This window comes from Eubalaena glacialis, chromosome 15, assembly GCF_028564815.1.
Source record: "Eubalaena glacialis isolate mEubGla1 chromosome 15, mEubGla1.1.hap2.+ XY, whole genome shotgun sequence".
NCBI lineage: Eukaryota > Metazoa > Chordata > Mammalia > Artiodactyla > Balaenidae > Eubalaena > Eubalaena glacialis.
The window spans coordinates 77,969,271-77,982,988 of NC_083730.1; the positions used below are offsets into that span (position 1 = coordinate 77,969,271).

At 39.6% G+C, this 13,718-nt stretch overlaps 1 protein-coding gene across 9 annotated transcripts in view; it reads right to left on the bottom strand.

Moving 5' to 3' along the window:
- The window catches only part of HECTD4 (HECT domain E3 ubiquitin protein ligase 4), a 194,701-nt gene that overhangs the window by 81,459 nt on the left and 99,524 nt on the right, over window positions 1–13,718 (bottom strand). For 6 of the 9 annotated variants that reach the window (XM_061170217.1, XM_061170216.1, XM_061170215.1 and 3 more), the window contains 11 exons: window positions 12,208–12,361; window positions 11,649–11,749; window positions 9,857–10,055; window positions 7,617–7,763; window positions 6,381–6,485; window positions 5,161–5,324; window positions 4,337–4,570; window positions 3,149–3,341; window positions 2,851–2,955; window positions 2,282–2,370; window positions 1,720–1,895 (listed from right to left, as the gene is read on the bottom strand). In XM_061170217.1, the coding sequence (XP_061026200.1) occupies window positions 1,720–1,895; window positions 2,282–2,370; window positions 2,851–2,955; window positions 3,149–3,341; window positions 4,337–4,570; window positions 5,161–5,324; window positions 6,381–6,485; window positions 7,617–7,763; window positions 9,857–10,055; window positions 11,649–11,749; window positions 12,208–12,361 (1,667 nt within the window). The remainder of the gene's footprint in view (window positions 1–1,719; window positions 1,896–2,281; window positions 2,371–2,850; window positions 2,956–3,148; window positions 3,342–4,336; window positions 4,571–5,160; window positions 5,325–6,380; window positions 6,486–7,616; window positions 7,764–9,856; window positions 10,056–11,648; window positions 11,750–12,207; window positions 12,362–13,718) is intronic. The other 3 variants (XM_061170219.1, XM_061170218.1, XM_061170222.1) reach the window with 2 other exon arrangements.

Here is a 13,718-nt window from a genome sequence, read left to right on the forward strand (position 1 = left end):
GTGTTAACTTTAATATTAGCATTCCAAAAAGCAAGACAGGACAGAGAAAGTAATTTCTGGAAGCAAAAAATCTTAATTCAAATAAATCCAGATTTTTTTTTTTTTTTTTTTTTTAGATATGGCCTTTGTTCCCCCTTTAATCCTGGATTTATTTAGCTGACTTACTGCCATTTGGTGATACCTCTGCTTTGATCATAGTTGATGTGAGTAAATATCACACTTTAGCTAGAATCTGACCAGCCCTTCCTGTAAGATATATACTCCTATCAAGGAAATAGTTGTTTTGTAAAAGAACACTTTAATGGAAGCAGACAAAACTGCATGTGAAGATAGGCTAAGAAAAAAAGATGTTAAGAAAGTTGAGGTCATTTTGAATCTGTCTTAAAAATGGTTAGATAGCTTCAATCTAAAAAAATTAAAAATTTTGAGACATTATCTCTTAGGAAACTACTGGTTCATCATCTCTGATGCCAAAAGCCTCTTGGAAAGCACCACCAGCCTTACTGAGTGGGTAAGTCTTTTATGGGACCTTTAATGAACACGGGCTAATGTGGCCAGGGACATGGTGTAGCTGACCATCTTAGCATGTGATCATACTGCACACCTGGCATGCTTCCCCTGCTGCAGGGGAACCCTATTACTGGGGTCAGAAACCTGGGAGTCATCCTAGACTTCTCTCCCTAGTGAGAGGAGCCCTGGGCAATCAGATGGGATGAAAACAGTTCACGTGCTCCATAGTGTCCATCGGGCAATGGGTCTAGACAACATGGAGTCTTTCATTTAAGAACATGTTTATGACTTGTTCTCTCAGGATAATAATTAACACTTGCTATTATGGGCTCTGCCCAGTGTTGTGGATCTGGCTTAAGTAAGAAGACTCGTTGATTTCCCTGAGAAATGCGTTTTCAAGCTAGCAATTAAAATGTGACCAGGAGGGCTTCCCTGGTGGCGCAGTGGTTAAGAATCTGCCTGCCAATGCAGGGAATACGGGTTCGAGCCCTAGTCCAGGAAGATCCCACATGCCACGGAGCAACTAAGCCCGTGCGCCACAACTACTGAAGCCTGCGTGCCTAGAGCCCGTGCTCCGCAACAAGAGAAGCCACCGCAATGAGAAGCCCACACACCACAATGAAGAGTAGCCCTTGCTCGCCGCAACTAGAGAAAGCCCACGCACAGCAACGAAGACCCAATGCAGCCAAAAATAAATAAATTAAATAAATTAATTTAAAAAAAAATGTGACCAGGAAAAAAATTAATAGTGGAAATTCATGCTAGAAGGTTCCACATAATTACTAAAGAGGAAATGCAAACTCAGCTTCAAGAGAAAAATATGATGCATTCCAGGATTCACAATGTTGACTAATTATATGTTACTATGAAAATGACAATCCATAATCTAAAAATGAGGGGCACCGGGATTATAAAAATACATGTCATTGGGCTCCTTAGATGCTTCCCCTCAAAACTAAACAAGGCAGATGACGAGGCACCCCTGATGCTCAGATGACTCACAAAACACCACATGAATTCACTGAAAAGTACTTCTTGGCTGGAAAAAGTAATAGGCAAAATAAAAAAGTTGAAATTTCCTTTTTTTCCTTTCTATCAGTACACAAGAGTGATTTTCTTTTCTTTTTCTTTTTTTTTTTAAAGCAGCTGATGTATGTTTTATGAACAGACTAGCGCAGACAGCCTTGCAGGGCTGGCTGTCAGCAGTACCCGGTGTTTCTGCGGGGGTCCCTGAGATGCTTCTTGTGAGGCCGGCCTGGGCCGCAATGGTGACGTGCAGCAACAGCTCAGCTCGGTTCATTAGACTCTTCACTAACGTCTTCGTTTTAGCCAGTGGGTGCGAGGGTTTCTGAATAAGAGAATTCACTTCTTGTAGGAACTTCTCCCTATAAAGAAAGACTGATGTGCATTTAGTTGTCCTCTGGTTTACCAAAACTAAAGTGTTTAATTACAAAGGATATGAGAAGATAGAGGGGAACCTAAGCAAAAGTAACCTGATAAATATTGCTCGCCTTCCCCCTTCCCCATCCGAGGAGAGCAGTGCTATAAACTGTGGCCAGTTTTAGTTCCTTTTGCCCAGTTTCAAGTGCCTATATGCTAACTTTTGAAGGCTAAAATCAAAATTTCCGAATACCAAATAAGTTCCAACTCTAAAATATTTAGTTGAATGCACAATATTTTTTAAAATATCTGTTAAGAGATGAGATCTTTGCATTTTGTTTTGAGCATCAAGGTGATAAATTAGCTTTACACAGTTACTAACATCACTAACCTCAGAGATAGGACCATGTTTTCAAGATCATTTCCATCAAAGGAGACTTCCTTCATTGAACACAAAAGTTCTAGTTCTTTCATTTTGTTCTAAAGAAGGAAAAATCAAGAAAAGATGGTATGCAGAATCTGCAAAAACCGAGTTTTACTGTACATGTTAAAAGGAACAGAAAATTTCAGGGAAAAAACCCACCTTTGGTCCATATTTCTACACCAGAAGCACGTTTGTAAGTTACTATTTGATATTTTAATGATTAAAAATGGCAATGACTACTTTCTGGGGATTTCTTCAGTGCTTATAACTCTTTTATTTTTTTTTAAAGGCTTGAAAGCAGAATTTGATAATGATGATAACTGCTTTATAAAACTATTAATCAATTAAATAACGAGTAACTTTTTCTTTGTATCACTGACATGCTGATCTAATCAACCTTATTTAACCCTTTTTAAACAATGGGTATGTTTCGAGGTATGCAACATTTTAAAAATGATGTTATCTCTACGAACACAGTATATACCATTGTACTACAAATAGCAATGCCCCAGTGATGAGTCATACAGCTTGCTCACCTCATTAAAATGGTAATCATAGAAGAAAGGCATGTTGTTCTCCAGTTTCCCCTGCGTGGCATCATCAACCTCACTTTGCCATTTCTGTTCCAATTCTGCAACACTCTGACACATTAAAATATAAAACAACGTGAAACTAGATGCAAAATAAAAACAAATGCAATCTGTAAATTCAGAAATTTTAGTCGCAATAATCTTTTTAAAATTCAGATCACTTTTTAAACTTCATTAAATTTCTAGGAAAGAAGTCATTTCCCACAGTTATAAGAGACATCTAAATGTTTTAACTTTCACTTACCTGCAGCTGTCTTTCCATGGCATTGAGTTTCTTAAATGTCTCTCCCATGATTTTACACAATAAATCATATTCCTCAGCATGTTCTTCTTGATACTGGAAATTTATTAGGGACTGCAGTGCATCAACCAAGTTCAAGTGCTTAATGACACACGATACCACCATTTCCTCCATCACGTCTGGCTGGATTACTTCTCTGCGATCACAAGGGAAACTAGTCAGCTATATGACTAGTATTGGTAAGCTCTCAACTTACCAATACTGTATTTTATAGATGGAAGAATGTACGCTTTAAGTATGTTAAATATTCACCACACTTTCTTTATTACAAGTTGGCAATAATTTGATATATTTAACTGATAAAACTGACATTGGCCGATGAAGCTGAAAATCAAAATTAAACAGACTTCATTTTCTATGATTTGTGTATTTTGAGCTGGCGTTATATTAGAGCTGGAATAGGTCTGAGGTTAATAAAAGATCTGTGGCACGATTTATCTGCCAATTAATTTTATGCAGTATTATAGCTGGTAGTATTTTGGGCGTATGGAAGTTGGGCTGAAAACAATGCTTTTGTATTTTTTCATGTTAAATTTCATCTATTCTTTAAATTCTTCTCTCTGAAATGGCCAATCTTGCCTCAGAAGGCAGAGCAGAGGCCTGCAAAACAGACTTAACTTTAAGCTAGAATACCACAAAGACATTGGTAACTGCAAGACCTCACATTCTAGATTAAAGATTACCATCTCCCCAGGCGTTGAAAATAAAGAAATGTCTTTAGACCCTATGGAAACCAAAGTTGATGACTACCTTCAAGTAGAAGGTCAAACCACCTGAGAAAAACCTAGAACTTGTCAAATGTTAGCATGCATCAGAATCATATGAAAAACCTGTCAAAACACAGATTACTACTGGGCCCCATCCTCAGAGATTCTGATTCAGCAGGTGTGAAATGGGGCCCAAGAACTGACAAGTTCTCAGGCGATACTAACGTTGCTGACTGAGAGCCCACGCTTTGAACCCACCGACCTGGAACACAACCTGGGGGTACTCTCCAGAGCACCTGGTTAACATTCGTCAAGTACATGTAAAATGAAAGGTTCATCTGCTAGACTACAAGAAGAAACATACCCCCTTCGCTTGTTTAAACATTTTTTCATTGGGAAAATAAAGTGCTGTATAGCAACATACTTTATACTTGGTCTAAATTGAGGTCTGGCACGCCCAGAAATTTCCCTGAGCTTTATCATGATTCCTGGAGGCAGCCTGATCCGGGGCAGGTCAAAGTAGTTTCCAACAGGAGGCACGAGGACGTCAGAGGGGTAAGTGAATTCTCTGTCTTCCTCGATGGTCAGAGGCAGTGGAGACGGGCTTGGAGTAAGGGCAGGGGAGATCACACCATTGGCCTCCACCTGCCACTGGCACCTGAACATAAAGAAGAAGAGATTCTTCACTTCCTCTTCTATCTGGAAAGCTACTTGAAGTTTGCAGATATATCGATATTCAACATTTGAAGGATCACATTATGTATTAAGTATTTATTCATCAAACCTCCTCCAGAGGCTAAAGAAAAATGAGCATTATATGAAACCCCATCTTTGGGACTCTACCTCCTCCCCAACACTTTGTTATGAAAACTTTTAAATATACAGAAAAGTTGGAAGAATTACACAGTTAACACTCATATACCCACAGCCAAGATTCTAGAAGGAACATTTTGCTATGTTTGCTTTATTGTCCATCTTCCCATCCTTTTGGGGATCCTTTAATTTAATTATACAGTATTTGGGTTGGAGAAAAGCTTACACAGTTCAAGGGTGTAATTTCAAACTTAGTAAAGTAAGGGCCACAAGGCACTTTGATGTAATTTTCATCTTATTTCTTAGACACAGTGATACCCATGGGATTGGCAGGCAGTAGGCACAATCAGCTGGGAAATGTACTAAAAGTAGTTTTCCACATAAAGTCCTTTTTCCTTTGCGAGCAAAACTAGTCCAATTTGAGCCTTTTCTTACCTTTGTAAAAGTTTGGACCGCAGCAGCTCCTGACAGGCTTCTTCTTCTTTGGTAATTTCTGGTCCGTTGTATAGGATTCTTAACATGGAACAAGCTAACACAGACAGACCTAAAGCCAGGTCTACCAGAAAAGGTAAGCCTCCCGACACATCCTCTGAAGACTCCTACAATGCAGACAGGGCAAACCAGACTGGTCAGTTACACGGAGGAGCGCTTCACCTGCGCTGCACCACACTGCACTGTCCCCAACCACAGGGGCTCATGGAGCAGTATCAAGTATCATTGCTACAGGACACAGAGACAGCACCCAACACCATGAGTAGATAGATGGCGGCACTGGAATGACCACAGAGTGAAGTCTCAACACAATCCTGGAGAGAGAAGAGTCAGTAAGACTCCATATTAGAAACAGCATAAATCACATGCAAGATTTTTTGGATAGCTTCCTCTCTGCTGTACCTATCCAGGTATAAATCACTATTTCGTTTTGTCACCTCCATTCTGTGCTTGAACGAAGATGCTGTCAATGATTACACTGAATTCATTCAATAAATATTTATTGAGTGCCTACTGTGTACCAGCCATTGTTCTAGGTGCCTGAGATAAAGCAGAGAACAAAACAAAGATGCCTGCCCTCATGGAGTTTACATGCTAGCAGATAATCCCACTCCAGAGAGTCTTGGCTTGGTTAAACTTAAGCAACCGCCAAGTCTGAAATATGTTTTAATTTATTTAAATAGATTCCTGGGAGGAAAGTAACTGGTACTGTTAAAAGGAGCAGACTAAACCTATATACAGAGTGTAACATGAGTAATTAAGCAGAGACAGATCTAGACTAGCAAGAAGAGCCTTTGGGAACAGAATAAAAATAATCCGATTCTACTACTCTTAAAACCCAGAATCCAAGGGCTCACTTCTACCAGGTGTTCGAGTCTTCTTCACCCTCTGGAAAGATGGTGGAGGCACACCATCTCTCCAGGCTTTGAAGACGGAGCCCCTAGCAAGGGATTCTTTCTGTGGTGCTGTATTGATTTTAGGTCCCAGCTAGTTTTATTCCATAAAACTACTACTTCTATTAGTGGTCTACTACTGCCAAATGGAAGAGATGGATGAAACAGCAGCTCATATTTTGCCTTGTTTCCAAGGCAAATATGATGTATGTAACCAAGGCACACAGGAAAAAGTACACTATGCCCATAGCAGTGGTTAGATTCAAGTACCTGAGCGCGAACTGTGCAAGCAAAGCCCCACATAGCTTTATCGGGAGTGTTATGTTCACGGCCACTTCTCATTTCAAAGGAGAAGGTGACTGTATCTCCTTCCACCTTAAAATTTAAGGGGGGAAAATGCACTTTAAAAACAAGACACACAATTTTCAAGAGAGCAATGAATTTCAGAGATTTACTTTCAGAAGGACCACAGCAACATTTCACTTCTTTTCTCACTCGCTTTTTGATTCAGATTCCATCCCCTCTCATCTGGACACCAACCTTTCAGCTGTCTCTCCTGACCAGGTAGCTTTGGGAATGAGGCATCTGTGAAATGGCCACGATTGCCCAATAGCAGGGTCAGAGTAAAGATCAAATCTTGAACGTAATTTCAATAAATTCCTCAGATTTCTACACTTTCTGCCCTCCCCCTCCTCCATTTCACCACCTCACTTGTGCCAATAAGGTGGGCAAATAGCCAGTAGCTTGAAGAACACAGAGAGAGTGATGAAAGACCTTGCTCTGTATTGTTGAATCAATACCATGAGTAAGAAACAAAATGCAGGAAATCAGAGAACAATTAAAAGTATTGTGCTGATCCAGATTTGGACACATCTGGACCATACCTCTGGAGGTAACTTGCTGCCTATGGCTGAATAAAAGAGGGTACATAATATACATGAGAGAAAGGCTCTGGGAGCAGACTCTGGAGAGGTTTTCAGGTTTTAGTGGGCATTTCAGTTCATATTCATATTCTAGGTAGATATGTTATAGTTCAAGGGCCCATATTACAAAGCATGCCTCCAATCTCATCAGTCTGAGAATGGATAGTTATTTTTGCTCCAAAGGCCCCAATTCATTTGAAAACACTGATTCCACATTTTAAAATGGCAATGGCCCTGTGGTTCTAGGACACCCATCATAAGGGAGTCTAGAGAACAAGTGAGCGGGAAGAACTAGCAGTCCTTTCAATGGACAGGGAAAGAAATGCTGTGACAACCTCAGCCCATGGAGTAACCTATGGAACAGATAGATACAAGTTCTGGAGCGGATAGGGGTCTGATGCCTTACGAGTGAAAGGAGGGTCATTCTGAACAAAGTAGTGAGTTTACAGGCCTACCAAGGTAGCCCCACCTCAACAAAAGCCCCCATGGCAAATGTCTTCTAGAATTAGAGTTAATACTTGGGCCCACGGGGAATGCAAGTTCATTTTCTTTTCTAGGAAGCAAATGTGCGTGGATACCATACCTTCACCAAGTCTTTCGGCCAACCAGTTCCTAAGACACTACGGCTGCCATATCCCAGTGTGTTGCCTCCATACTCAGCAACCTTCCTACTGTTTGTGTTAGGCCCCGCGTATATCACCAACTTCAAAACAGAAAATATACTGTTAGACTGTAAAAGAAAAACAAAAACAACATCTACAAATAAAAAGGCTGCAAAAAAATGTTCGTTTAAAAATACATTTATAACCAGGCACTGGTGTCATTATAACTAATATTTCCTGATTTTTTTTTTTTTTTTTTAGGTACAAGTGATACTTGTTTAGATGCAACCAGCCATTGGTATTTACAGGGCAGCCACAGAGTAGTATCAAATATTACTGCAATTTAATTGGCTTGGGGACCTCACATTAAAATAGTTATACTCAGCTATTATATGTATTTTTAAAAGTAGCTATTTTAATCCTAAGTAATGACATATAGCTCATTAATAACAGGTATAGTTTGCCCCCTTAAATCCTCCCCAAAATTAATAAAGTGAACAAATACAGATGGCAAGATGGTTATATCTAACATAAAAAATAAAAGTAAAAAAAAAAATTCAATGAATAAGGATTTTAAAAAATGCAACAAATTGAAAATAAGCCATATATTCTTAGAATGTTGCTTAATGGTATAAAAAGAAATGACACAAATTTGGGCCAGAAAGGGGGCTGCTTCTTCTTGGGTCAGTTTTCATGTATCAATATTTTTCTTCAATAAAAGCTATTCATTTATATACAATTAACCAACTTTCTAATATGGAAGAAAAAACATTTAGACATCATTTGGCACTCAAATACTTCCACAGGAAGAATAAGGCTCTGGCTTCTGTAAATACCAAATTCTGTCTTGTAATGCACACTCTGACCACCTCTGAGCTCAGTTTGGATCTAAAAGCTGCACTTTTAGCCCTGGATGCTTAATCATTTTGTGATTTCTTAACCTTCTGCACCTTTGGGGGACACCAGCCAGGGACCACTGGAAAAGTAAGAGTTACTTTTATCCATGTAGTAAGCCTCCACATTTAACACTAATGTCTACTGCAGGTGGAGGTTAGCTTACATCAGAAGATGCAAGTTACTGCTTTTTAAAGGAGAAACAAAATCACATCCTCTAAAATGGCAACCTCTTCCATTTCCATTTTAAACAGTCATATTATTTGAATGTAGGAAATGGGGGTAGCTACTGCCAGGAGCTGTGAAGTGGGACAGACTGATGCCAGGAGATATATTTTTTGAAAGGCCCACTAAAGAATTTTCTAAATTCTCTTGCTTCCAGCTAAGGTGAGAGTTTGAGGGGCAAGTCTTAAACCCCTCCAGACATCTGGGAATCTTCACTATCCTAAAAGATAAGGGGAAAGAGGATTCTATAACTTGCCCAATAATGTGTTTCACCATCTCAGTATATACAGTTAAGAAGTTCCCTATTTTTACCCTAAAACTCTCCCTTGATGGGATTTAAGACCATTTGCCCTTACAGTTCACAGAGAAAGACAAGATAGCTAACAATCTACAAAAAAAAATCCTGTGTACATAAAACACTATCAGACAATCCTTCAGTTGTTCTTATACGTTACATATCACAATTTCATTAGCCTTTCCTCGTAAGCTCAACACGATGGTTTACAATGCAACAATTAGAGACAGAAGAAAATACTTCAACCCCTAAAATGCTTCCTTTTACTTATAATTGTTCAGCCACTAGGTTGGAAACTATACTTCCTCAAAATCTATGTGGGCCCTGAGGTAATGGCAAAGAAGAACAAATAATTTAAATAAATATAAACCAGATCCTAGGCACATCTGAAACCCTTCTAAAAAGCCACCTTCTCCCAAAAGATACATGAGAAGCCCCAAGAATTGGGCAGTAAGACCTTTTTAGATGAATGGACACCCACATCTACAGGAATTCCAAGCACAGAGGGAAGGCAAGAGTGAAACAGCATGGAAAAGAAAATTTCCTTTGACTTGGATCTACATCTTTGAAAGCTTACAAAAGTCCACTTTCAACACGTCATTAAAACACTGTTCTTAGACCGCAGAGGTGCTGGCTCTGACTCCCCCAGTCACTACCCTTCAAGGCATTATCTTAGGAAGCTCTCCTAAGATATATCTGCAGACAGAAATAAGTCAAGAATGGTGACCAGCAGCAAAGAAAAATAAGAAGCATCTAAGAAATCAGCTTACTAGAGGTGAAACCAATACTAAATCAGTTCTTGCTTACTTTGTCATAGTCATATTGTGAAGAGCATCTGCTATCAAATCTAAGGTATAGGCAGCGAGCTCCGGGGATATGGACAGTTTCTTTAAATTTATAGTTGTCTCTGACAGGATGGACTGTTTCCACAGTCTTCCCAGCAGCCCATGGAGCAGGAATCTTTAAACCAGTGAGAAACCCTGGCTCTTCCTTCTCTTCCAGCATTCTAAAACCAGACAAAGAGAAAGTGATTGAGCTTAACAGCAAGGAAAGGAAAATGTATACACAATAAAATACAAAAGGTTAAGAAATTTTGCTTTAATTTTCCACAACATACAGTATGACAACACTGTAACCAGAAACATTTTTAACATTCCTATATCTAAGGTTCTTTTCTCTTTGTTAGACAATATATTTGCATTTTCCCCCCTTTTTTCAAGGGGGAATCCCAATTCATATCCAGGAGAAGATCTTGCCAACTCTCATTTAAAATTCCTCGGGGCGGCAGGCGGGGGTGGGGGGGAAGATACTGTAAAGGACCTTTAAGATTGGCCACTTTCCAAATCCCACAGGAAGTGTCCTGTAAAGTTTCCTTTTGTTTATATCTAAATGTCAATTGTTGAAAAACCCATGAGTCTGCATGACTACTTGTACTATAATTTTTACTAAAGTGCCTTCAAAGGTCCTCTTCTCTACTGTATTTGAACTCTCAAGGACTTCACAGCTCAAGGCTGTGGAATACAAACTCCTGTACCCTAAACTTAGCTGTTGTGGAATTCTCTTACTCCCTTTCAGCTCTGCACTATCCAATGTGGGGGCTACTTAGTCAAATGTGGCCATTTAAGTTGAATCTAAATGAAATACAGCGTAAAATTCAGTTTCTTGTTCACATTGGCCACACAGCAAGTGCTCAGTAACAGCATGTGGCCGTGGCCAACAGCACCGAACAACAAAGATACAAACTTTCATCACCGCACAAAGCTCAACTGGACAGCACGCTGCTCTAGAGAAACCCGGAAGTCCTTCCTTTCTGATCAATGTTTTTAAAGACGGCTTTAGTGAGATGTAATTGACATATAATAAATGGCATATATTTAAAGTGTACAATTTGGTACATTTGGCCATATGTATACACCTGTGAAGTTTCCTCCGTCCTCTTGGTAATCCAGGTGATCACTTCTTTGCTTTCTTTCACTAGAAATTACTTTGTATTTTCTAGAGTTTTATATAAATAGAATCATACAGTTTATACTTCTTAGGTGGCTCTGGCTTCTTTCACTGAGCGTAAGTATTCTAAGACTCATCTGTGTTGTTGAAAATATCAGTAGTTCATTCCTTTTTATTGCTGAGTAGGAGTCCATTGTATGCATATACCACAGTGTGTCACCCTTTTACTTGTTGATGGACATTTGAGTTGTTTCTTGTTTTGGCCTATTCTAACTAAAGCTGTTAATGAACCTTCACAAAGAATCTATGCTTTCTTTTCTTTTGTGTACATACCTAGAAGTGGAATAGCTGGGTCATATGGTAGATGTACGTTTACTTTTTAAAAAACTGTCAAACTGTTTGCCAAAGTCAAACATCTCCATTATTTGTATATGAGAACTTTTCAATTTTGAACTAATCTCTTGATCTGTGGGGAAATTTGTTCTAACCTGTTCCTATAATCTCCAAAGCAATTCTACAATTATCTGTAAAATTTTGCCCCTGAAGTCTCTTTCTTTTCCCAGTTAGAAAAATCATTGCTGTAAAAGGAGTACTAGGCTTTCACCAGAAGAAAACGTGGCAGAGGTTCCTGCAAGGAAGCAGCATCCCTTACCTCTCATCGGGGAACAGCCTGCCCTTCTGGTCTGATGCACCACATGGGGAATAGCCCACCTCAGCAAAAACCGGACACTGGGTTTTGAGCAACAAAGCCGTCTGAAACACAAAATCATCATGTCCTAAAGTGCTTACTTGTCAGTTATTGGGATGGTACTACAGCCAAACTTAGAATTCTCACTTAAATCATCTTTTTACAATCCTAGCCTGCTCTCTTTCACTAAGAAATGCTTTGCTACTTAGACCACTTAATATTGTTTTATTTAACACTGGAACGGAATATATCATTTATATTAGTTACTAATATCCAGCAAGGGCTCAGGAGACTAAACATAATGATAGGATCTCAGTTGCATCGTAGACAGCATTTTTACAGCTGACCGGCAATTAATATTTGTTAAAAGAGTGCAGTAAGTAATTTAGTCAAACAAATTAAATGTTTTCCTTTAATATTTCAGCTTATTTTTATGACGCAATGTTTTTCTTCATTCCATCTTTATTTCGCTTTATTTCCTGCTCCTGAAGAGCAGTTCACTTTGGCACGCCTAGGATCATACCTGACTGGTATAAAGTACCAGCTGCACTAGCTGAGGCATCAGGGCATCGGCCATGGTCAGAGTCTGTAAATTTGGATGCATCAGGGAGGTCAGTAACACAGGAAGAAGGTGACCGAGCATAGTAGCCTTAGTAACTTGTTCCAAGCCTTTTAACCTACAAAAGTTCAAGAAAACACACAGCTTAAGCAGTTCCCAAGCATGCAAAGAAGCTACTATTGTCATTCTTATCTAACAAATTCTCTTAAACTGCACCTCCTTAAACTAGCTAAGCACTTACCGTTACAGCAATTCAGTCTACAAATTTCCCACCTACCACGAGGGAGAGGGAGAGAACAGAAATCTAGTAATAGATTTCACCTCCGACCTATGATTTTGCCCCCCAAAAAGTTTACATGGTGCATTTCACAGCACCTTCGAAGCACTTTATAAATGGGTTCTAAAATGCAAACAGCTACTCTAGTTACCACCTGCCAAGTCTCCTTGCCTCTGGGGCTGCAGGTCACAGTGCTGCACTGAGTTCCTGATGAGGAGCCAGTGAATGGCTACAACACTGACTCAGCTGCCCAGAGCAGCGATACCCACTTCTGGCCTAGAGAAACTGGTTCATGTGGGGGACAGAGGCAGGCAGATTTTTAATCTGCCTTTAAAATCACGTTCTTTCCACCGCCCCCCCCGGTTTTACTGATATATAACTGACATCACTGTATAAATTTAAGATGTACAATTAATGATTTGATATATGTGTATATTATGAAATGATCACCTAAAATCACACTCTTAATATCCCAATCCTCTGCTAGAAGAATTAAGGTATATGACTCACCCGAAGAAACATGTGCGTTATGTAAATTCTCTAAAACTGCTTAGGGTACTGGGGCTGGAACCGGAAACAACCCCCACGTCTCCCCGGCTCTCAGACTGTACTTCCTCCCCAGGGCAGATCTGCACCACGTGCCAGCAGTGAACCTTACACGTCCTAACAAGCCCCAGTGCAACACCTTTCTGGATTATATTGTTCTCAGTTCCAACCTTCCCACCTACTCTCTGGGAGTGGGCGAGAAACAGGGACATGGGACAGACAGGGTTACTGGAGGAAAAACACACTGCATGATTGTTTCAGATCAGCATCTCAACACTGAAATCATCAATAAACACAGGATGTAACTCATCTTTGACAACAAACCACAGCAGAAATTTTAATGGGGAGTACGGAGAAAGAGCTTTAGTACTAGGAAAGAGAAGTTTACCCTCTACATAGATTACTCCTGTATTTGGAGAAATAAAATTACAGTAAAATCTTGAGATATCACATCAGTGTCATCTTTTGCATAGCAGTTAATTATCTGTATCACTAAGTCACTTCTACCTCCCTGAAGTACTTACCATAAGGGAACTAAGTGCACATAGTGCTGAGTTAGATAATTAAAGGAAAGGCCAATTTGGGAGTGATGATGGTAGAAGACCCAAGTGACAGAGACGATGGTGTCCACCACACCTTGCTACCCTTAGAT